Source organism: Semicossyphus pulcher, unplaced genomic scaffold (assembly GCF_022749685.1).
Source record: "Semicossyphus pulcher isolate SPU_LCO1_2020_fin unplaced genomic scaffold, fSemPul1.0.p SCAF_9, whole genome shotgun sequence".
Taxonomy (NCBI): Eukaryota; Metazoa; Chordata; class Actinopteri; order Labriformes; family Labridae; genus Semicossyphus; species Semicossyphus pulcher.
In genome coordinates this window covers 10180653-10203078 of record NW_027211770.1, presented here as the reverse complement: position 1 = coordinate 10203078, position 22426 = coordinate 10180653, and the positions used below count along the sequence as shown (strand labels likewise).

General features: G+C 39.4%; 2 protein-coding genes across 2 annotated transcripts; both read right to left on the bottom strand.

The window, feature by feature from the left end:
- Positions 1-715: 715 nt before the first annotated feature.
- On the bottom strand, positions 716-9274 carry sult2st3 (sulfotransferase family 2, cytosolic sulfotransferase 3). The gene is made up of 6 exons (XM_069656609.1): positions 9077-9274; positions 8248-8456; positions 8027-8153; positions 7014-7108; positions 6350-6530; positions 716-6126 (listed from the first exon to the last, which is right to left on the bottom strand). Exons 1-6 carry the CDS (start codon positions 9213-9215, stop codon positions 6011-6013), a joined length of 867 nt encoding a protein of 288 aa, XP_069512710.1. The 5' UTR covers positions 9216-9274; the 3' UTR covers positions 716-6010.
- A 943-nt stretch (positions 9275-10217) lies between these two features.
- On the bottom strand, positions 10218-16621 carry tmem147 (transmembrane protein 147). The gene is made up of 8 exons (XM_069656695.1): positions 16565-16621; positions 15363-15465; positions 14788-14857; positions 13648-13713; positions 13360-13496; positions 13173-13257; positions 12906-13027; positions 10218-10985 (listed from the first exon to the last, which is right to left on the bottom strand). Exons 2-8 carry the CDS (start codon positions 15437-15439, stop codon positions 10865-10867), a joined length of 678 nt encoding a protein of 225 aa, XP_069512796.1. The 5' UTR covers positions 15440-15465; positions 16565-16621; the 3' UTR covers positions 10218-10864.
- Positions 16622-22426: the final 5805 nt, after the last annotated feature.

The following is a 22426-nucleotide window of genomic DNA, read 5'->3' as shown; positions in this document are numbered from 1 at the left end:
GAAATTGTGACCCAAATTTCTGATTTTTTTCAACCACTCAAATTTAATTAATGAAAAATGGTGCAGTTTGGACCTGAGACGGAACGCAATATCACAGGATGTCAACTTCACAAAACACAACAGTATAATGGTCAACCAAATGACCAGCAGGTAGCAGTGCATATGAGGAAAATTCCAACACAGCCTTTTTTAACAGAAGTAAACTGTAGATCTCATCAAGTTTCAAGAATATAAATGTAACTGTAGCTGGGATTATTACCCAATCAGTGAATACATGGAGTGTGAATAAACTACACTACTACTGCAATACTACCGCAATTACCGTTTATCACCATAAGTGCTGCCAAAGAAAAAAGTGCCATCTTTGAGATTATAACTTTAATTAATTTTGTTACTATAAATTTATCCCAACTGATGGCTGGCGGAAGGGCTGATAAAATTAAATTAAATTGATTGTTGGATGCATAAAGATAAAGTGGTAAATCTCCTGATTGCATCACACATCCTAAACTCAGTTTGACTCAGTGTAATGTTTAGGCAGACAAATTAACAAAAGAAGAAATATATAATATGCACATTATATCATAAATATGGATAAATTCCCAACCTTTCTACATCTTTATATAAAGTTTACCAGTAAGGAAACTAGTATTAAGTAGTACTAATATAAGAAAAAGTGAAATTGTGTTGATTTCTTTGAGTAGTAAATGTTTAATCATACTTTGTTCCTGTAATGCATGAATATGGGATGTTTAACAAACGTGGGATTTACACTTTGTAGTTCGTCATGTATTTTTATTGTTTAGTGAACATATTTCATCGTTGCTTATAACATGATACATTTACTGAAAAATCAGAGCTTAACATGAGAGAAGACACGAAACAACAACAGTCAAAGAAGAAGAAGAACTGTTAATATCCACTCCTCGTCCTTATTTGGCCTGTTTGGTGTCCTACCAACTGACCACTCACTGCCGTCCTATTTCGCTGGACTTTGTTGAACTGGAAGAGTTCAAGTCCTCCCCCCCCTCATACTCATTGGATAAAGGACGCACTGGCCTTTGTGAAACTATCAAAAATTAAACTCTTTTCGTGGCTCCATTGTCAAATTTTCTAACATTTGGCTGCCCTTCTTAGAGCATGTCAGGTCCCTCCAGCTGGACGCTGTCCCCCCTGACTGAGGGACCTCCTACTGCTCAAACGTTGTGCACCTCTGATCGAGTCCTGTCCTCCCCGTGCTCGTAGCACACAGCATGTCTCATATGTTTTTGTCTTTTCTTTTTTTAGTGTTCTATCTTCTGTCCTTTCTTTATTGTCCTTTATTTATTCAAATTTCATTTATTTATTTAGTTTTCTTCTTATGGTTTTTGTCTTAGTATCATTAATAGCGCTGCAAATAATTACCTCATTCGACAGAATGTTTACTTTTATTTCATTTATTCAGTTGTACAAGCAACTATTTGTGTATTATATTGTTGTTATGGGTGTTGAAAATCCAAAAAAAAACATATTTAAAAAGAAGAAGATCTTTTTTTTACTGCTATATTCCTTTTTTATTTTCTACTCAAATTTATCAAGGTTCAGAAATGTTATTATAGAGCCATTTAAAATGTGTAAGGACTGTAGTGGGGTCATCAAAGTTTTTAAGCTAATTTGGAGACATCTTTAAGTCAGCAGTTATTAAAAGTTCAGAAGTTACTCAGGCTGATTAAACTAAAGAAATCGTGTGAATTGTGATGGGTTTTTAAAAAAAAAATCTAATTAAATATTCAAAAACAATCTAACTTGTCTCTTCTCTGACAGGATAATCTGAAATAACTTTTAGCAATCTACAATAAATGTCGGGAGATGCCGTCACAGAAAGTGCTCTTTTGTCTCAACATATTTTTCCACCATGATCACGTTAAATGCTGTGATTCTCATGTTAAAGTTTGGGTAACTGTGAGATGGTTTGTTGGCTGATCCTGGTCACATCGTCTGTCTGTTAAATAAAGTTTTACTGTGATATGACTTTTGTGTGTACGTGTGAGTTTTCATGCAGTCATTATGACCACTTATTGTATTTGTATTTTGTAAAGGATAGGCTGTTAGGAGTGATCAGCTTCTGCACAAACAGTGATGTCAGCTGCCATCTACTGGTGTTGATCTGATGCAACATTTTTAACTTCAGTGTCAGGAGAATTATGCTTTCTATGATTTACATTTGACATGAGATTGTTCTGTTATCAGCCTGTGTGTTTGTGTCTGTGTTTATGTGCTAAGCAATGTGAGCGATGCCAGAGAGGATATGTCTCTCAGGCACTTTTTTTAGTCTGCCACTGTTGTTTTCTGCAGGTTGGAGACACATATGGACATTTTCACCTTCAGTCTACTGGTATGTTTTTTTTTTCTTGTACAATAGGGAAGACAAGCACACCACAAAGCGGTATGCATTGACTCTAATACGCTGTATTAGCAATGCAGGGAAACTGGAAGATTAGCAAGCAGCTTCAGAGCCAAGGGCACTGGATGTGTCTAACAACATGAACAATATATAATGAACATCTAGTCTGATTGGTATTAAAACACTGTTTACAGAAATTTTGGAACATGTGAGTAGAAAGATTTTTAGGCACACTCACATGAAAAACAGACTTAATTTCTGTATGTAAACTTTATTTACTTCTGTCATTTAAGTTTTAATCATGATAACATCAGCCAACAACTTCCTGCTCACATATCCAGATAACAAAAAGTCTGGACATAAGTCGCTTATTGTCCATAAACTGTGAGTGAAACATCTTTGTCTTTAACTTGCTATAACCTTTCTTTAAATCACCGCTCCCTTACGTCCGCTCTGTACCGCTACATGCCAGGCAGGCCCTGTGCAAGAATCTACTCGTCTGCGCTTGTCTGCAGAAAAATGACACAATTACTGTAGCATCAGTTCTGCAGCTGATGTTTGAGCAGGCCAAGCAAACAAAGGTTGTGAAAGCCAGACCTTATCGCTCTCTAGTACTCTCCCAAAGCCTTGCCAACTCTGACACTCTATCCGAGCCCAGAGACAGACAGTGGATGCTGAGCAGGCAGCAACAGAGCCAACCTTTGTTTATTGACAGGTATTAAGTAAAGCTGACTCAGACTCCAATCCAGTCTGTCCAGGGGTCCGTTACACAAAGCAGGTTATTGAAAACTCTGAGTCTGTTAACCCTGAAATGAGGGAAACTCTGTGTTTTCCGTTTCACAAAGGGAGGTAATTTAAGCTCCCGGTCAGTTACCGTAGTAACAGACTCTATGAACCTAACCTGGTAGCGAGCAGGTTTTCTTCAGGAAACTCAGAGTTTCGCTCTGTCTCCTCCCTCTAGAATATAAAACCGATTCGGTTTTATATTCTCTTATATTCTCTTATATTCTATCAATTCGACTTCCTCATTCATTCAGCCCGTCTCACGCGTGTGTTAAAGCGGTTACCGAATTAAAAGAAGAAACGTTGCGTCTCTGTGCTGCTCTGACCGCTTTGCAAAAGTCTTTTATAATTATGATAAAAAAAATCAAAAGACAAATCTGTGTCAAAGTCATCATTTGTAGATGTTCCACCACCACTGCCGAGAGCGCTCAGATAAGACGCCGTAAGTTATTGGATTTTTTTTATTTTTTAAACTAACACATTCAGTTTAATCAACATAAATTATAATGTATGTGAAGTCAGCATCATGTTAGGGATAAAGCTAATGCACATTAAAACAGCCACTGAATGATATTTCATTAGTTTAATATTTAAAATATGATTGAAGTGCTTCCATGTATGTTTTTTTCTCCCGCTTCCGGTCGTGATTAAGTATTAAATAAATAGAGCAGTTTAAACTTGCGCATTAACTCGAGCAGCAGTTTCTTCCCACGCTGCTTCTCTGTCTTTTGCAGCTGCAGCCGTGTTACTTTATTTTTCTAAAAACATGCTCGTATTCGCTGAACGTCTGCATGAGGATTTCGAGCTCCATTGGTGTGACGTAGGAGGACCTCTTTTTGTGCACCGTTGCCATGGTGAATCGTGGTGTCGGGGCTTCATTAATGCGGGCTTTTTACAGTCAGCGTGCACGCACTTAACTCCGGGTGAACCTACTCAGAGTTGATTGAACTAACTCTGATCAGCTGTTCTGGAACCGAAAACTCAGAGTTTCCTATCTCAGAGTAGATCGACTCAGAGTTCAGGGTTAGACTCAGAGTTTGTTGAACCTTCTTTGTGAAACGGACCCCAGGACTAATGAAACACCCAGTGTGCCAATGCTCTGTGGTGAATCTGAGTAACAATCGAGTTGATGTTTTTCGCATTATAATACCCATACCCAAACTTAGGGGGCCACTTGGGGGGCTTGTTTGGCATGACAATAACAGCCTCCAAGTACCGGAGGAGGAGATGGTGCTGGCCAGGTATGAATGACACAGTGCTGCAGATTAAACAAAGACGTTAACACCGGACCAAAGAGCCTTTATGTCATTGAACTCGTATATCATTGTAAACAACTACAATCCTAATATCAACTTAAAACGTAATGACAGTGAGAGTTGCTGAAACGCTGCTCAAAAATTGGTTCAACTGACAGTTGTGGCCCTTCAATTGAAGCCCATGCTGTCCTTACTGACTGTTAATTCCAGGTATTTCCCACCTTTGGGATTTACACTATGGTTGTATTTGAGGCTTGATCAGAGCAGCAAGACAAGAAGAAAAGATCAGAGCTTTTAATGGGATGGATTAGCAGGTTTTTCAATAAGGTTTGTCGAAAAAAGTTGTTGATCATTTATTATTCAGGCCAGTGGCGTACTCGGGCTGTTTGAGGGGCAGGGGCAAAAAAAAGGGGCACCCACTGTACGCAATGGGGCACCATTGTGCAGAAAGTTGTGATGCGAAAAAACAACTCTGCCATTTTTAGTAATAGAGGCATACCATGAGGGCACATTGGATCATTTATCCACTGGAAAGGCACCCAGAGGGCACTTTAACTTTATCAACGACAGGGGCATCCATGAGGGCCCTTTCACAGCGTTTTTTTCGTGCATGGGGACACCAAGAGGCTGAAAACTGAGTAAAATACTGTTACATACAAAGTACATTTTCTATTAATTTGTGAGGACTATTTTACTTTTACAAATATGAAAAAAAGTGTAAACTCCCGCACACTGTCTAACTTGCAGAAATTATATTTATTTGCAACGTTTCAGTACTAGTGTGACAGTGTGCGGGGGTTTACACTTTTTTCCTGTTTTGACCTGTTCCTCTCCTACGCACCTGTTTTAAAACGGACGTGCAAAGCGTTTTTTAATATTGTAACTTTTTAAAATACAAAAATAGATCAACAGTCATTTATTAAATGAAATATGACAAACATAAAAACTGAACAAGAACATTATTTGTGTTTCTCCGCAGTGCGATGGTGGTCAGTGGAAGTTTGCAAGGAGAAATTCAATTAAATCATGGATGGTCTCATTCCCTCAAACAGATTTAGTCCAGATTTAATAAAATTCCCTTTGGGTGTTGCTGAGATACTGCATTCTCAAAAAAGGGGCGGACAAGAAGTCAGAGTGACAATGACCTTTGACCCCCAAAATCTAATAAATTCATCATTAAGTCCGACAGGGTATTTGTGCCTAATTTGAAGAAACTCCCTCCGGGTGTTCTTGGGAACTTTGCGCTCAGGACGGGACAGTACTGACGACAAACATACATACAAAAAACATAACTGTAGCACCATATTTGTTGTTTACAAAAGATAGCAGTAGGTAAATGGTAAATGGACTGTACTTCTATAGAACTTTTCTAGTCTTCTGTCCACTCAAAGCTGCTTTTACACTACATGTCACATTCACCCATTCACACACACATTCAGACACTGATGGCAGAGGCTGCTACGTAAAGTTCCGAAATGTCAATCAGTAATCACATTCATACCCGTTGGAAGAACATGATTTCAGATGATAATAATAAACAGTATTAATAATAATTCTGTGTACTAATTATCATAAGACACCTGTCTGTTTAGTCGAAGCTCCAAGGCAGCGTGAAGCTCTCGTTCTCCAGCTCTTTGTGGATGACTGATGTGAATCTGGACAGCTGCTCCGAGCTGAAGTGGTTTTTCCAGTCTCCCACGACGCCTAACACAAAAACACACAAATGGTAAATGGTCAAAAAACACAGTCACAGATTTTCATGGAGACTTAAAATCTGCCAACTCTTCTAATTACAGCTCAGTCATCATAACTAGTTTGAACATTGAAGTTGTTCTGAACTGACTGAAACGATTTCAACCCAGTCAGACGGTTAACTACATTTTTAAGCAAACTGACAAAAGCAGAGCATCTGATGATGGATTCGTACCTTTCCTGAGGAATGGAGATTTGTCATTGTCCAGGTACAACTTTGGGACCAGGCTGAAGTTGGACATGTTGTTCACCTTCATGCTCTTAAAGGAACAATGCTCTGATATCTTCTGGATCGCTTCCTCACTCAGATCACGGTCCAGAAAAGCTGACATTCTGCTGAGAGCTGCAGGGAGGTCCTAAAAGAGGGGAGCATGTTCCTTGATGTAAAGTTTTAAACATAAACGATGAACCTTCTCAAATTAAGAAGGATTTCTATGATAAGCACCAATCTGAAGCTCTTGATAAGTTTAACTGAAGCTACACTTGGATTCATGTAGGACTCCCAGTTGATGGGAAACAATTTCAATACTAATCAAGTGACTAAGACCGGACAGGAAAAATGTAAACGGAAGCAGCCAGAGCGCAAAATTCTTCCAATCATTGCAAACAGACATTATTCTTGGATTGGTTCGGTTATGGTCTGCAGAGCAACGGTCAGAGTAAATTATAGGAGTCATGCTGGCCCTCATTACAAAAAGTATGTGAAGCGTTGACAAGGTGGCAGCAGCTCAAAAAAAGGCACAGCGATGGGTTGTTCAATCTAACATTATGAAGGCTTTAATCTCACGTAGCCTTCAAAGTCGACCATTAACTCTGGCTTTTCAATAAGAGTGTTTTACCTGAACCATCTCTTCATATGTGATGTACATTATTCTGTCTCCCAGCTCGGTGTGTTTCCAGCTCTTCACATGATCCGTCCATTTTCCAAGCAGCACTGCAGACAACACAGAACACAGCAAAAACATGTAATCAATCACTGCTGTGCATACGCAATAACGGCTAAACAAATAATGGCTGTTCAATAATGGCAAAAAACATAACCAACATAATTTTTTTTAATATTGCGATTAAAGATACAATCTCAAAGATCTCAGTTTTGTTCTCTTTGGCCGCACCTATGGTGATAAACAGTAATTGCGGGAGCACACTTCCCAGATATCCAAACAGTGTTGCATGTGTGACGTTCACGGTTGGCTCCGGTTGTAACTCTTGATTTTCCTGGCTGACGGTCGCTTTCCTTTTCAGACTGTTTGCCTTCATCTGAGCGTCGAGTTTGTTTCTTTTTCTTTGGATTTTCACTTATTTTTGAAGTTGTATCTGTAGTCATCGATCTTTTCTTTGTTTGTTCAGCCATAGTAGATTACTGTTTACTCGCAACACTTGCAGAGACTGGAAAAGCAGCCGCTTAGCTCCGCCTACTCTCTCTGACAGACCAACCACTGCTGGCTGATGGAAAACGCGTCACTAACTGGGCGCCATTTGTGATTTTTTTCCCAAAAATGTCGCCACACAGACACAAAGGCTTTCATCAGTGGGCCATAAGCTCAATCACCATTGTGTTACCTCATTTGCCGATAGATAGTGACTTAACAGACATTTACTTAAATGAAAATCCTCGAGATTATTACTTTAATATAGAACAACTGGTCATGAAGGCTTAAGTTAAACTAGACTCACTACAGCCTGGCTGAGAGAGCTGCATTCACATGGATTCATACAGACTTCAAACCAGATATCATTTTAGTTTGTAAATAAGGTGAAGTCTGTCTGGAAAGTGGTGTGCTGGATTATAGACATTCTGTTCTGTCACACATCTCTTAGGGTACGCTTTATGAGGAACGAGACCTCTGACCTCTGCCCTCCAGGAATGTGTTCATGAACTCATCAAACGTTCCTGGATCTGGGAGGAATCCGGCCATCTGGTGAAAAAAGTACGAGGACACCATGACGTCTTTAGGGTTCCTCATGACGTAAATCACCTACAGCAGAGACACGAGAGACGGATTAGATATATCTAACGTGCTCCTATTTAATGTTCTAGGAGATATTGTCTGTCTTCCTCCATCCATTTACCTTGGCTTTGGAGGTGTGGAAGGAGGGGGGCATGAGGTGGTAAGGGAAATGTGAGACCATCGCCCGTGGAGACGACAATTGATCTACAACCACTTCTAATCTTGTCTCCTCCAGCCAGGGGACCCTGTCCCAGTTGGGAATGGTTTGGATTGGAGTCAGATCCCCTCCATTCAGCAACAGAGGGAGGATCTCCTGCATCCAGATTGTACCTGCAGAGAGGAACAAAACAGCTCATAATACTGAACAAGACTGCTGCAAGTACTCACTTCTACTACTGCATAAAGTAAACCCACCAACAGAGAGATTAAGCTTCATTATACAAACCAAATACTGTACGTCTTAAAAGTCTGACACTGTAGTTCCCACCTCAGAAAAGTTTTAAACACATGCAGCCCTAAACACCCCCACTTGAGCCCTGTTTTCCCCCATATTTGTTGACATTTTGGTAAAATGACGCCATTTAAAACTTTGTCGAATTAGCAGTTAGCCGTTTCTGTTTGCAATGTTTCGATTAATGTACGGAACACTATCACGGAATTACTGTGAAACTAATTAAGTTAGTTAGTTAGTTAGTTAGTTAAGTTAGGCCTATCCATGAATATGTTGAGACAACTTTCTGCAGCCTATTTGACAGCTTCATATCTCGCTTACTGTGACACGCAAAATGTGAAGACATTTCTGCATCTCTGCAGGAAGACAGACAAAAGGGACAACAGGACAGAGGAGCAGGAACCATATGAGGCAAAAATTAAAGCTGTTTTTAACTGAACTAGGTTTTATCATGAGTTTTACGCAGAACCAAATCAGAGTCTATAAGAGAAACACTGACCTGACTTTGGATAAACGACAGCCACGACGTCATCGTCTTTAAACGTAAAATCTTGCGCAAACTTCAAGCTCTCTAAGGAGTGAGTCTCTTTGGGAAGCAGGAGTCCATGATACCGTAAATACATCTCCTCTGAAGACATAATGTTTGGAGGATTAAATCAAAGTAGACTCCTGTGCTTATACAGTCTATGCTCCTGTGAGGAAAACACGAAAAGAAGTCGCCCCAATGCTGCGTTCAAATGCGTGGGAAAATGGATACTTCTCATTTAAGACACACGAAGATACTGAAACTTCATGAGCCCAAATCTTTAGCTTTCAAAATAATCTCACGTTATATTAATTTAAATGTTAAAGTTATTTTGGTGTTTTTTATTTCCAACCACGTTGTTCTTTTAATAATACATTACTTAAAGTAATAAAACGCTAATTTCCTACTTCACACTTTTTTTTGGACACATCTTAACGAAAAGCCAATACATGTAGTTCCGTTATGCTGTAATTATATCCGACTGAATCCGAATATATACCAAATTAACAACAATCACAATTTTGATAAAACTAAATAAAAACAACTTTCTAAGGAGAGCTTGAACGTAGCACGTTACTTAAAATGCAGTGAAACGGGCTTTCAGACCGGCCGAGGTAGAAGCAGCAAAAAGACACCAGTCAATTTAGAAACTGCTCAGATGTACATCCATAAATGCCAAACAAAACATTAAAGTATCAAAGTGTACAGATGGGCTAAAGTTGTCCCTCAGGCAGCACTGACAGCTGCTCCATCTGCAGGTTTTTAGTGCTACAAGCAGCAAAAATATTGCCCCTGGTATATAAATACTGACAGCTACTTTAATATTGCCTGATGTTAAATTTAAACAGCTGAGGAAAAACTAATCTGATAATTGCAGCCATTTGTTCCTGAAGACATGTCTATGTCTTCTTACTATTTTATTCATTGACTTACCGTACATCTTTCCTGGTTTTATATTAGGTTAATGTTCTTTGTGCATTGTCCCAGCTAAAATAAGGAAACATAATATATGCAAAGCAACCGTTACAAAACACCACATGGCCTGACCAATCAAAGCTCTGAGACTGAGATAAGACAAAAACATATTTATTACTTTAACATCAAAAATCACAGATGCTCAAATTCGACATGTTGTGGTGATGATGCTGAGAGGACCTCAGTGCGATCATAACGAGGGCTGCGATCAGTTTAACTTCTTTAATAATAGGTATAACCTTGCTACAGTTATGTTTTAACTACTTGTAATATATAAATAAATTGATAGATTTGTGGCAACATAATGAACTATTACTGTAATTTATTACAAATTCACTACTTTTTAATCTAGGCTGGCTCATTAGAAAACTCATAGAAAAGAATCATGTTATTAATAAAGTCTCAATTCATCTGTGGTCCTTCTGATATAAAATTCACCCTTTAAAAAACCTTCACAGCTTAAGGAGGCCGATCATACGGAGGCCTCCCGGTGTCACAACTCATCCTGCAGTTTAAACTGAAGGTGAACAAGGCATCACTCTGAGTACAGAGTGATCACAACAAACCAGACAAACTGGTTAGCTTACCAGTTAATGGCCTGTATGTTAGCCTGTTTTGTACATCAGACCGGTCTAGTTACCAAACTTCAACAGGCATTTTTCATTAGTCTTTGGTGTTGTATGGTGATAGTAAGACTGATATGAGGACTCGGCTTCTGATTTATGACACCTGGGTCCAGTCTGGACCAATAAGACTGCAGGATTATCCCAGGGTGCTGAGTGTTCTTTAGTTGCTGTGGACCAGAGTGACAAAGAGGAACAGTGAGCAGAGGGAGATGGCACCAGTCAGCACGGCTTTTACCAGCAGCACCGTCCAGCTGCCCAGCAGGAAGACATGAACAAACAACCTGCAGACACAACACAGAGAAATGTTAATGACAGTGTCACAGGAGGAAACTTAACAGAGCATGGCACTGATGAAACATCAGGCAGAATGAAAAATCATTTGGATATTTGGTCACACTTGTATCACAAAATTTGAATTTGAATTTGAATTGTAGATTTAAAAATAATCCATTATATCCACTTGTGCACTCAGAGTTGTAATGTTCTTCAGGTAAACAAACAGGCATTTATTTGGTGTTAGCAGCAACAGGCACTGACAACACATCAAAACCTTTTAGTAAATGGAAATGTAATAATAATTAATAATAATGATTGTAATAACGGCGCTCTTGTTTGCTTATTCTTTGCACAAGCACATGAAGTAATGCAAGTTATATGTATGTATGTCTTTAGACTAAAGGCAAGTTACTAAAGGCAACTCTTACCTACCATTTAATGTATTTTACTATTTAAATGTTCACCTGTAAGACTGTAAAATGAGTCCTCTGTAAGTAAATAATACCCTTTATTAAAGCCAATGTAACTGGTGCCATCCTGTGGTTTACATAGTAAACTGCAGCCACCACATAAGTAGTGAAACCCTGGTTCACTACTTAGTGGATCGCAGCTGCCTTTGGGCGAGAGGCGGGGTTACACCCTGGACTGATCCCCAGTCAATCACAGGGCTGACACAAAGAGATACATATGCTGTGTTCGAAATGCCAAACCAACTTACTGATTCGGCCAAAATGTAGTGTGCAAACAACAGCTAAATGTGCAGTTTGCCAAAAATACCTGGATGTCGAACGGATTCGGAAAAAATCTCCAGTATGTGTCAGACCAGTCTACCTCGCCTACTGTATCCCACAATTCAAAGCGCTGGAACGTCACAGCGGCAGTTGAAATGACGGACAGCAGCAGCATTCCAGCAGAAGGGGGCGCTATAGCTAAAGAAGCGGCAGTTGTTTACTTCCGACTGGCGTAGCATACTGCAATATGAATTTGAAAAGCTCCTCCATACTACATACTACCACAGAACGCAGTTTGCAGTATATAGCATGTCAGTTTATTTTTCAATAAAGATCTGTCTATATGTTACGGCTGCACGGTCTATCATTTAACAATTGCAATTGCGATGTCCGCATGTGCAGTAGTCACATCAGTACTGAAGCAAATTAAGCTGCTACGTTATTGTTGCTTGGTGCAAAACGAAAACTCGCCAGTTTCTCATTTCTCATGACTAATCTACAGGAAAAGTTTGTATCACATTAGTGCAGCTCTTCACCAGAGCACAGAGTGAAGTGGCCACTGAACTGCAGAGTCTGTGTGTCACCTGCCTGTAAACGGTAAACATGCGACGCTGCTGCTGTCACAGATACAGTCGGCGAAGCAGATGCTCCATTACGCGAGGTGGCTTCTAAGTGAGTGTATTCCCGTTATCAGCGGCACCTCGAGCTGGTGATGGTTAGCGCTGTGGCTACATAGACGGTTCATGGAGTGGACGTGCAGTGGAGTGTTTACTTTTAGTGGCTACACCTGCAGCGCACACACGGCGTGAGGTGGTGTGTGCCAACACGGAGTAGGATACGGTGTGCTTTCATTTTACAAGTTATTGTCACGGGGCTGATTACGCTAATTACACATATATTTCAACATCTTCAGAAATGGTAGATGACATACAGTGTAAATAACACAAGTGCAGCCCACAAGTCTATTTGTATATATTTTATGAAGGAACGTGGTGGTCCACCTGAACGCTTTACCTTTTACTGAGTATAATACCCTATAATTTAAAATATAAAAAAATATATAAAAAAATTAAATAAAAGTCAGTTTTCTTTTCAAATATTGTCCAGCCCTACTAAGTGTATTCTGTGTGCAGCATGTCTGACAGTGTCTAGATGGTTGTTATCTAAGTGTGTATTAAAGCATGTCAGACTCACTCCATTAAGAAGGCCTTGTAGACGCAGAGAGCCAGCAGCACAGTAACAGGAAGCCTGAAGCTCTTAGGGAGGTCATAGCGTGTGAACATCCACACCACTGCTGCCATGGCGATATAATGGATCTATAAAGAAGATAGAAACATTCCCATTACAAATACAATGGCATTAATGAAGAGACACATTAGTACACAAGTACATTGATAATAAATTATTATTTTTAATACCCTGTTAATGCGAAAACACCGATAATAAACAGATGATACTCACCAAACTGATGTTGGAGTCAAAGCTCATCTGGATGTATTTCCAGTCAAACTCAATCCCTCTGGCTCCAACCCACAGAGGAAGACACCTGAGGAGCCACAACAGCAGACAAACTGTGAGGTTCAGTGTGTTCAATAGTTTGACAAAGTAAAGCTGATGTTTCTTCTGCAGGGACAGTGTCACTGCTTACCTGGACATCACAAGTTCTGCTGTGGCCCAGCCCATGGCAGCCACCATGATCTTGTACTCTCCTTTACCAGCGTTACGAGACATCACAAGATGTAACCCCAACAGGTCGGCCAGGTCCACTGTGGCCTTCATGAACTCCTGGAAAATAAAAACATGTTGAAACCTCCTGTGCACAAGGGATTCAATTTGTTTTGTTGGTCTTCTGCATTTGTAAAACTTAATTGAATCAGAAATAAATGTGGGAAAATATTAATCAGATGTTGTTTGTATGAGGAAGGTTCAAACTTACCCCTACAAAGTCATAAACACCCGCTCCTCCTTCCCACGTGGGGAAAAATGTAGCTAAGAACAGCATCTGAAACACAAGAATATAGACAAACCCTGTTTACGCACCCTGCATTATGTGATAGCGGAATAATTCGAGACTAGTTTGCCACTGGAAAACATTCACAATAAATTTCCATTAAGTCGGAACAAGGTCGGAAATAATTTGTGAGACTGCTTGCTGAGTTCATAGATTTAACGTCACATTACATTTCATTTATATAACGCTTTAAAAAAGTACTCAAAGACACTTTACATGTTAAAATAGCAAAGACAGTAAAAGCAATAAACAGTATGAAACAATCAAGGTGCAGAAGACACAGTTAAATATGTATGTATATAAAAGAAAACAAGGTGCGGTGACGGGGGAGAGAGTTCCAGAGAGAGGGGGCGGCAATAGAGAAGGCTCTGTCCAACCAGGTCCGGTGCTTGGATCGGGTGAGAGGGGTGAGGAGGTCAATGTCGGTGGATCTGAGGTTACAGGTGGGAGTGTATCGGTGAAGGATTTCAGTGAGGTAGGAGGGGGCAAGATTGTGAAGCGCCTTGGAGGTGATGAGGATTTTGAACTGGATTCTATATTGGATGGGGAGTCAGTGGAGGTTTTGAAGGACAGGGGTGATGTGTTCTCTGATGCAAGAGTGGGTGAGCAGACGGGCAGCTGAATGTTGGATGTGTTGTCGTTTATTGAGGATTTTTGAGTAAGTGCCATAAAGGATGCTATTGCAAGTCATGGCAAATAATCATGGCAGTTGAAAGTAAACGTTAAGCTGATCATAAAATATTGTTTATTAATTACCCTTTTTGCATGTAAAAATATTTCTCACATATAATACGTTATATGGTTGTTACCGTAAGTTGCTCCCAAAGTACAGTGACCTAGATTAGTTCTGAGCAATAATAAACAACACATCTTCTTTGCAGAGTCCATGTTCCTTATCCTAACTACAAATATCAGACAGTCTGATGAGCAGCTGAATGTAGGGACCCTCCATCATAGTTTGTGCTTCTTACTGCAATCACGCCGACTTGACTTGACTTATTTTGTTCTCGGTGATTTAGCCTCAAAATGATGACATATTATTTAATCAGCAGAAAGCTCACTCACCTTACAGAGTTGGACAAACAGGTAGGTTGCTCCAGCTTGGACACATCTCCAGAAGGCATTGTACTCTGAACTACAGTTTGAACACACAAACATTTTAATGGTAGGGATGTAAAATAAGGAGGGACAGAGAATAATATATGACAAGTTATTAATATCACAAGGCCATCTAGCCAGGAGCTAGAAGTTTGGGATGCAAATGTTTAAGTCTTGAGTGCAATAACACTAACAGATATTATACAAATGGTCTGTCTTTAAGCAAAAGTATTGCCAAATTCAACGGCACACTTCACAGTTCTAAGAAGATTAAGTGGACCCCCTTCCAAACCGCGGACATTACTAAGAAGATTATTAACAGACTTCTTAATCTCTCAACATATGGTGCTACAGCAGAGGAAAGCACGATAACCCATGTACGTAAAAATAATAATTTAAAAAACCATTGAAATAAATTTCCAATGTAGTAAAATGGAACGCGTTACTTTCAATCTTGTACTACACTTGACTGGATGGATATCAAACAGTCATGTATCATCTCCCGCCCATAAAACAGAGCCTTGATTCAGACAAATACTTACAGGCCGCTGCACTTGTATGTTATGAAGTAAGGGAAATACGCCAGGGCAAAGCAGTTCCCGAAGTGAAACAGCGTCATGATGTCTGGTCACAGAATTCAGCTCCCTGGAGACAAAGAGATACAGAGGACAAGACTTTACAGACAACTGATACAACAGGCCTCATTTCATTCAGATTCTATTTCAAATCTGACTTTTTCTTTTCTAAAACAACCAACACACAAACAAAATGTAACAACAATGTGGCATTAATGTGTCATCTGCAAATGTTCTGTTTGGTCCAACCAACAGCCTCAAGCCTACAGATATTGAAACAATTAAAGAATAAAAAAGAGAAAAGCAGCAAAACCTCAAGCTTAAATTATTAATCTAAACTAGGGATGCACAATACTATCCGCATGTTATCGGTTTCTGCAGATTATGGCTAGAAAATTACATATCGGCATTAGCAGATATGTCATTTTGTCCTGCAGTATGGCAGTGTGTGGCCACTTCAATAAGAGTAGGAATGATATCAATTCCACTACAGGGGAGACTTGAATTTATCTGCAATTAGGTGGGAAAAAAACCATGTACCTAATATATCGATCCAATCGACAAAAAGGGTTGGAAAACATCGACATATTCGATCCAATTTCGTGCATCCCCAATCTAAACCCTCACGTTGCTTGTTGATTTTTTAATTGAGCAATTAATATTTGCTTGCTTGTTGTAGTGCTTGTATGACGATCTTATGTTGACTATTTATTGCTGTTACATTTATTGACTTAACATGTTCACGTCTCCACAATAACATTCGTACTTTTAGGTATTTAAATGAAAGTCTTGGATTATGTATGAAACTCACCGTTATATACTGGTGCTACATTGGTACAGTCAAGCTAACATGCTGAATTACAGCATTTCTAAAGCAGTTTTTAGTCTATCAAAGCCATGCTACATGTTTAGCAGTTGTCTCGTTAAATACGGTTACAGAGCTATAATGTTAAAGCTATGTAATGTCTTTAAGAAAATGACAGGACTGTACATTAGCTAGCTGCACAAGCTACAACCCGTCACCGGTGTGAACACGCTCCCTCGCATCAATCAGGACAGCTCCCACGGATGGTTAATCTCGGTAAAGTTTAAGTTTATCTTTTGTTAAATTGGCATTTCAATCATATGTCAGCATCTGTAAACCAAAGCCGTTCGCTGTCAGCACTTACTGTGTGGTTTGGAGGTCTGAGAGTAGGCAGACTGTCGTGCTACACCGTCGTTGAATGACGACCGGAAGTGACCTTGGCTCAACCTCCAAATGCCTCCGACATAGTCCAAGGTAGGAACTTATAATTAACACTGCCCTGATGCTGTCCTCTGTAACTCAATAGCGGTTTGTGTGTATGTGTGTGTAGAGTAAAGGCTATATCTAAGTGTCAGTTGGTCATCAGCATTATAAAAACGGCAAAGATTTCATTTTAATTTATTTAATTTAATAGGTTATTTGAAGAGAAGGGACAGTGTACGTTGTTCAACATTCGACCAAAATGTAAATGCAGGCTAGTTCATCGGTAGTCCCTTTTACGTTATGTTGTTGGCATCATAAAACAACAATTCAACATGCACTATTGTTAAAAATATACTAGTTTGTGATTTAAAAATACACACACATATATATATATATACTAGTTGATAGTTTAAAAGTACTGTAGTGCATTTAGGCAGTCTGACATTCAAAAATGTATATTGTCAGAAATCTAACCCCAAACCCCAAAACATGGACATTTAAGAATAAGGTGCCCTAAAAGCTTTCAAAATCATACCTACACACATGATATTAATGTCTTGACGGTCGAGTATAGACAGGCAAGACATATAGGCTAGCTGAATAAAAAATAAAAGTATAAAAGTATGACATGTCCAAGGTAATGGAAAAGCTTCAAATTTCACCCAAATAGGTCTGGGGAAATGAATGCAAACTTCTATCCGCCTGTGAAGCACAATAAAAAATCTTAAAATCACTGTGCCCAATAGTCTTGGTATTAATGGTAAACTGCTCAAACCCACTGAAAGAGTCCTTTGAGCGGAGTGTAAGCTATATTTTTCCCCTTACCTATAGCACTTAATGTGTCGTATTCTTTGAAGCGAAAGTTTCTAAAGTGTAATTTTTAACAGTCAACCTGCATGAAAGAACTGGTGATATTGGTTATTTAAATATCAAATTATAAAATAAAATCATTTACTTCTTTTTTGTTGTTGAGAAAAACTAATGTTCTTTAGTATTCAAAGAGGATTTAATTTCTTCCACCAATTACCTGATGATAACCTTTTATAAAATTGAAACCCATAAAAACCAAACTGTCTCTGATAATAGTTTTAATTTTTTATTAAATTTATCAATTACCTACTTTTGGTTGCTATGAGTTCTGCATCAATTTTTCTCTTCTAACAAGTTTCAAACAAATCCACAAAACAGTCATTTGAATGTGAAACAATAAACAGGCCAAAGGTACCCAGACGGAGCAAGTCAGGATTTTCAAGTTTGTGCTTTAATAAATATACAGATTTACACCATATATCTGATACACATTTTTATTAAAATTTCTACAGCACAGAGAATACAAGCATGCTAATATGTGAAACATTACAAACAAAAGAGTATTTTTATGTATGGAACGGCGAGAGGAGACGTAACTAAAACAATCACTACAGTCGTCTGCTTCAGACCAACATAAGCTGTTCTGATGTTGAATACGCTGATGTGAGGGATCTTTGCTGTTTTTTTTTCAGTAGGTTAAGTGTGTGTCTACTCCGCAATTCTGGCTCCAAATGACTTCACCATCACAAGATGGCAGCGCCTATCACGGGGGCTATTTTGGCATCAATTTCCTACAATGAGAGCAGATGGAGACGCATCTTCCATCTTTAGATACAGTCATTGATGATAACAAGTAGAAATAGGTCTTACTTTACCTCATTAGTGTGGGCAATGTCTGCATGGCATGTCGTGGTCTGGCCTATAACAGTGACCAGCTTGTTGTTTTGTTTTCTCTTTTCCCCAGAAAACTATCCCGTTATCACGAGAAAACTAGCTTTGTTATCCACCGATAACGAGAAAAATAAATCAGGATTTCAAGAAAGCGAAATTACTCGTTATTGCAGGAAAACTGAGTAAATAAAATGTGTGGATGCATGTCCACTTAGGGCTTCCGTACTATTTCAGAAAAGTCTCTCTTGTTAGAGGTCAGTGACACCCCTCTCCCTTTGTGTGATAATTTTCACTCTTTGGCTTAAACAAAAACATTTTAATAATAAAAAAAAAATTCTGAGCATCTAATTTTCTGTTTGAGGAAATGATAATAATTATAACTGAACATTATCTCTAAAGATCATGGCGAGACCTCAGTCTGACGAAACATGCCCTAATAAAGACTAGTAAGTTGACTAGTTGAGTATACTTTTGACGCAGATGAAGCTTCTTTTCTCCGAGCAGTCCCTGGTGGACCAATTTCTTTCAGTCTTGGAAAGAATCCCGCAGTGTTCCCACTTGGACGGACAGCCTGACATCCTCTCGTGGTGCGGCCTGTGTCCGTCCAGCCAGAACCACTCCCCTCCCAGGAAGCGCAGGCCCATCCAAACCTGAGAGAGAAGTTTTAGTTTCTAATTAATTGACTTTGCATTTAAAAGATACATTAAAAACATCAAAACTAAACTTGAACTAAACTAAAGAAAATACAAATAACTTGTTTTGTCTTGAAATAAATAATGAAATAGTAATTAAGTTTTAAAATTGAAGTATTGAATGGCTCTCAAACCTCGTCAATGAGGACATTATTCATCCTGGCTATGACATAGTTGTGTGCATCTCTGTTTCTCAGGCTCATGAGACTATAGGTGAACCAACAGGACCCCCTGCTGTTATCACAGGCGGCCTCCATGTCCTTGCAGTGCTGCATTGCATCCTCCCACGTCTTGGTCTCATTCACCAGCACCAGGTTGTCATTAAAGCAGAGGAATGGTAACTTTCTGGAGCACGCACTGCATTTCAGCTGGCGTTTGTGGCTGTTATAAAGGAGACAGTCTTTATCCTCTGGATTTCTTGGTGCCCAGTTTGTGTCATTTCCTGAGATCCCATTATGAGGCCTGGAAAAAACACACACGAAAGATATCTCGCTTAATGACTGCATTTGATCATTTCTGGTTCAAGGTATTGAATACAAAGTATAAATCATTCACCATAGACTTCTCCAGGATGAGGGAGTCCTGGGGTCTCGATATGCACCGATCCACAGTTCTTTGACAGGCGATTCCTGCAGCAATTTTACCAGCTTGCCATTTGTCCCAAAGCCCGAAGGAGCCAAGTCAATGTAACGCTCCTTGCATTCCTGTCTGGCGTCAGTCCACGTCTTCACCTCCTTAATGAGGAACACCTTCCTTTTTGGGGTTGAAGCCTCCAAGCAAACCGCAGCCATGAGCAGGAGGGAGAGAGTGATCTCAGAGAAGTCCACCATGACTGCTCCTGTCTTCACAAGTGTCTCTGTTTATCCACAGCTCTTATTAGCCTGCTGAGTTTGTGCCGAGGTCAGTGTCTGGTGAGGAGCTGTCACTCGGCTCTTATAGCTGATCCGGCTGAGCTATGCCAGTCAAGTTTTATATTTGCATCAATGTTCCAGGACAACAGCAGTGATTCAGGGAAGCGTGTGCCTGTTTTCTGAGGGGTACCTTGAAAGATTGTGGACTGACTAAACTACCCCCCGCCCCCCCAAAATATACAGCCTATATATACAGTATAAGAAAAGAAGGAAATTATGAAAATGTATTTTAAAGATTCATAAAATACATCCACATTTTTGTGTTAGAATGAAATTTGACAAACCCATGCTGATTCTGAATAAAATATTTGTCCATTTGTCTGATGACACAGCACGTGCTTGAATTTCTGTCTTACCTGCATCAGTCTGATCACCTTAAAGATGTCGTCCCAAACACTTTAGTCCTGGTTGATTTGGCAACACCCAGCGTTACCTGGGTAGGAGACTTCTTACAATACTACAAGCGCTCCTTGAGAATTTTGTCAGAAACACAAAGTGGTGAATGTGTTAACACTGCAGCCAAACAAGCTCAGAAACTTGAAGTTATGCACAGGTAGACATTTTAAAACCAGGGTGGGAATGGCGGACCCCGCCCATGATAAGTAAAACTATTAAATGAAAGGTAGTAACAGAATGTAAATACATTTAATGACTGTAGCAGAAAGAAAATTCATGCAATAAATAAAAATAAGATTTGACTTCAGTATTATAACTTTCACTACTAGTGTAGGGGGGTAAAGTAGCAGTGACACTACTATAGATTAATGTTCATTCACAAATCCATTATATTTGCAGTATCCAATTCTTTTTGTTGCTGTATAATACTATCAAACAATCACCTAAAGCCCATCTATCAACAGGGCACTTTGAAGTTGTACTTGGGCCAGTCTGAGAGAGCTGAGGAGTACACTGGACCAGAAAGATGTTATAGAGGATCACCTACACATTTCATGCAAAGTTTTGTTCATCTTGTCTTTGTGTTCATAGTTTAATAATAATTAATGTTTATTGTAGGCTTGTACTTATTTGTTTGATTTTTAATATTTAAGTGTACATAGAGAGAAAGTTAAACCAGAGTCAAATTCCTTGTATGTGTTCATACCTGGCCAATAAAGCTGATTCTGATTCATAAGTATCTCTTCCCAGGTCTTTGGGAAAACTATATTTTTCACATTGTTTATGTAAAAACATCTTAGGTTACATAAGATACTGTACATGTTAGTAGCGAGCTGTATTAAAGCATGAAGAAACCCTGCTTGGTCAGAAACACTCCAAAGGTGCAGCAGCCGGCTTGGCCTTGACCTGGGTTTCATGATACTGTCATTGTGTCGTGTACGTGAGAACTAATGAGAAAAAATCAAAAAACAAAGTGGATCCAAATGTAGTCATGTGTGGTAAAGGGAACGTCTCCGTTTCTCTCTCATTCAAATTTTCAACATTCAAAATGTCTCCGTGCTTCGATAGGAAAATCAGGCTGCAGGCAAATAACCACATTTAAATGTTTTAATCAGTTGACCACATGCTTTTCTGACCTCTACCTCTGAACCAGTCTTTACCTCAGTTCCAGCAAAGCATAACTCATATAAACTAATGTGTCAGTGCTTTAGTCAGGCTGAGCAGCTGACCTCAGTCTGAAATGAAGTTCTAGACAAAAAACGTGGACAAAAATCCTGTTTTTGCAAAGTCTAAACACTTCGATTTCAGTCTTTGTAATCATCTCTTACTCACAGCATGCCCATATTTCCACTGACCTATGAATAATAATGTTCTTGTTGCAGTATGTTCAGCAAACAGTAGGTGGCACTGCAGCAAAATCATAACAAACATTTTCAGGGCCTTTCATGTCAGTTCCTTTTCGAGGGAGCTACTTTGCAAAGGCAGGTCAAAAGCAGAAGGGAAACATTTCTTCTGGAAAAGGATGCAGCCTTAGACTTCTTAAACAGGTTTGAATAATAAGTCTTGCTGCAGTATCTTTGACGAGGCAGCAGGGGGCGCTCAGGTAAAGGCTGCTCCATCCTTCCGCCACTAACGTCACCTAGCAGAGCACGACTCGGAGGAGAAGGGAACAGTGGAGAATTTGGGTGTAACAGACCTTTAAAACTATGAGCTGTTTGACAAAAAGGGGTATTTTGGTGGAATACTGTCTTAGCTGCTGTTTTACAGTCGGCCAATAGGTGGCGTTGTCTCTAAAACAAAAGGGTCCTAGAACTACGTGGTCCTGAAACTGCAGCCTCTGGCTCTGCAGATATATGAGACTGGAGTCAGTTGCTCCTGCAGGAGGTGTAATAGGAACCGTAAGAGTTTAAAAAAAGAAACAAGAGGTTGTGACTGAACTGGAAGAAGAGTTTGAATTTCTTGAACATACAGCCTTTTTGTGTCCTCTAAATGTTTACTTCCATTTGTATTCATTATTCATATTTTGTATTATTTTTTGGACAATTGACAGAAGAGATGCAGCCAGGAAATGAAGAGGAAGTCAAATAAGGAAATGGGGACCAT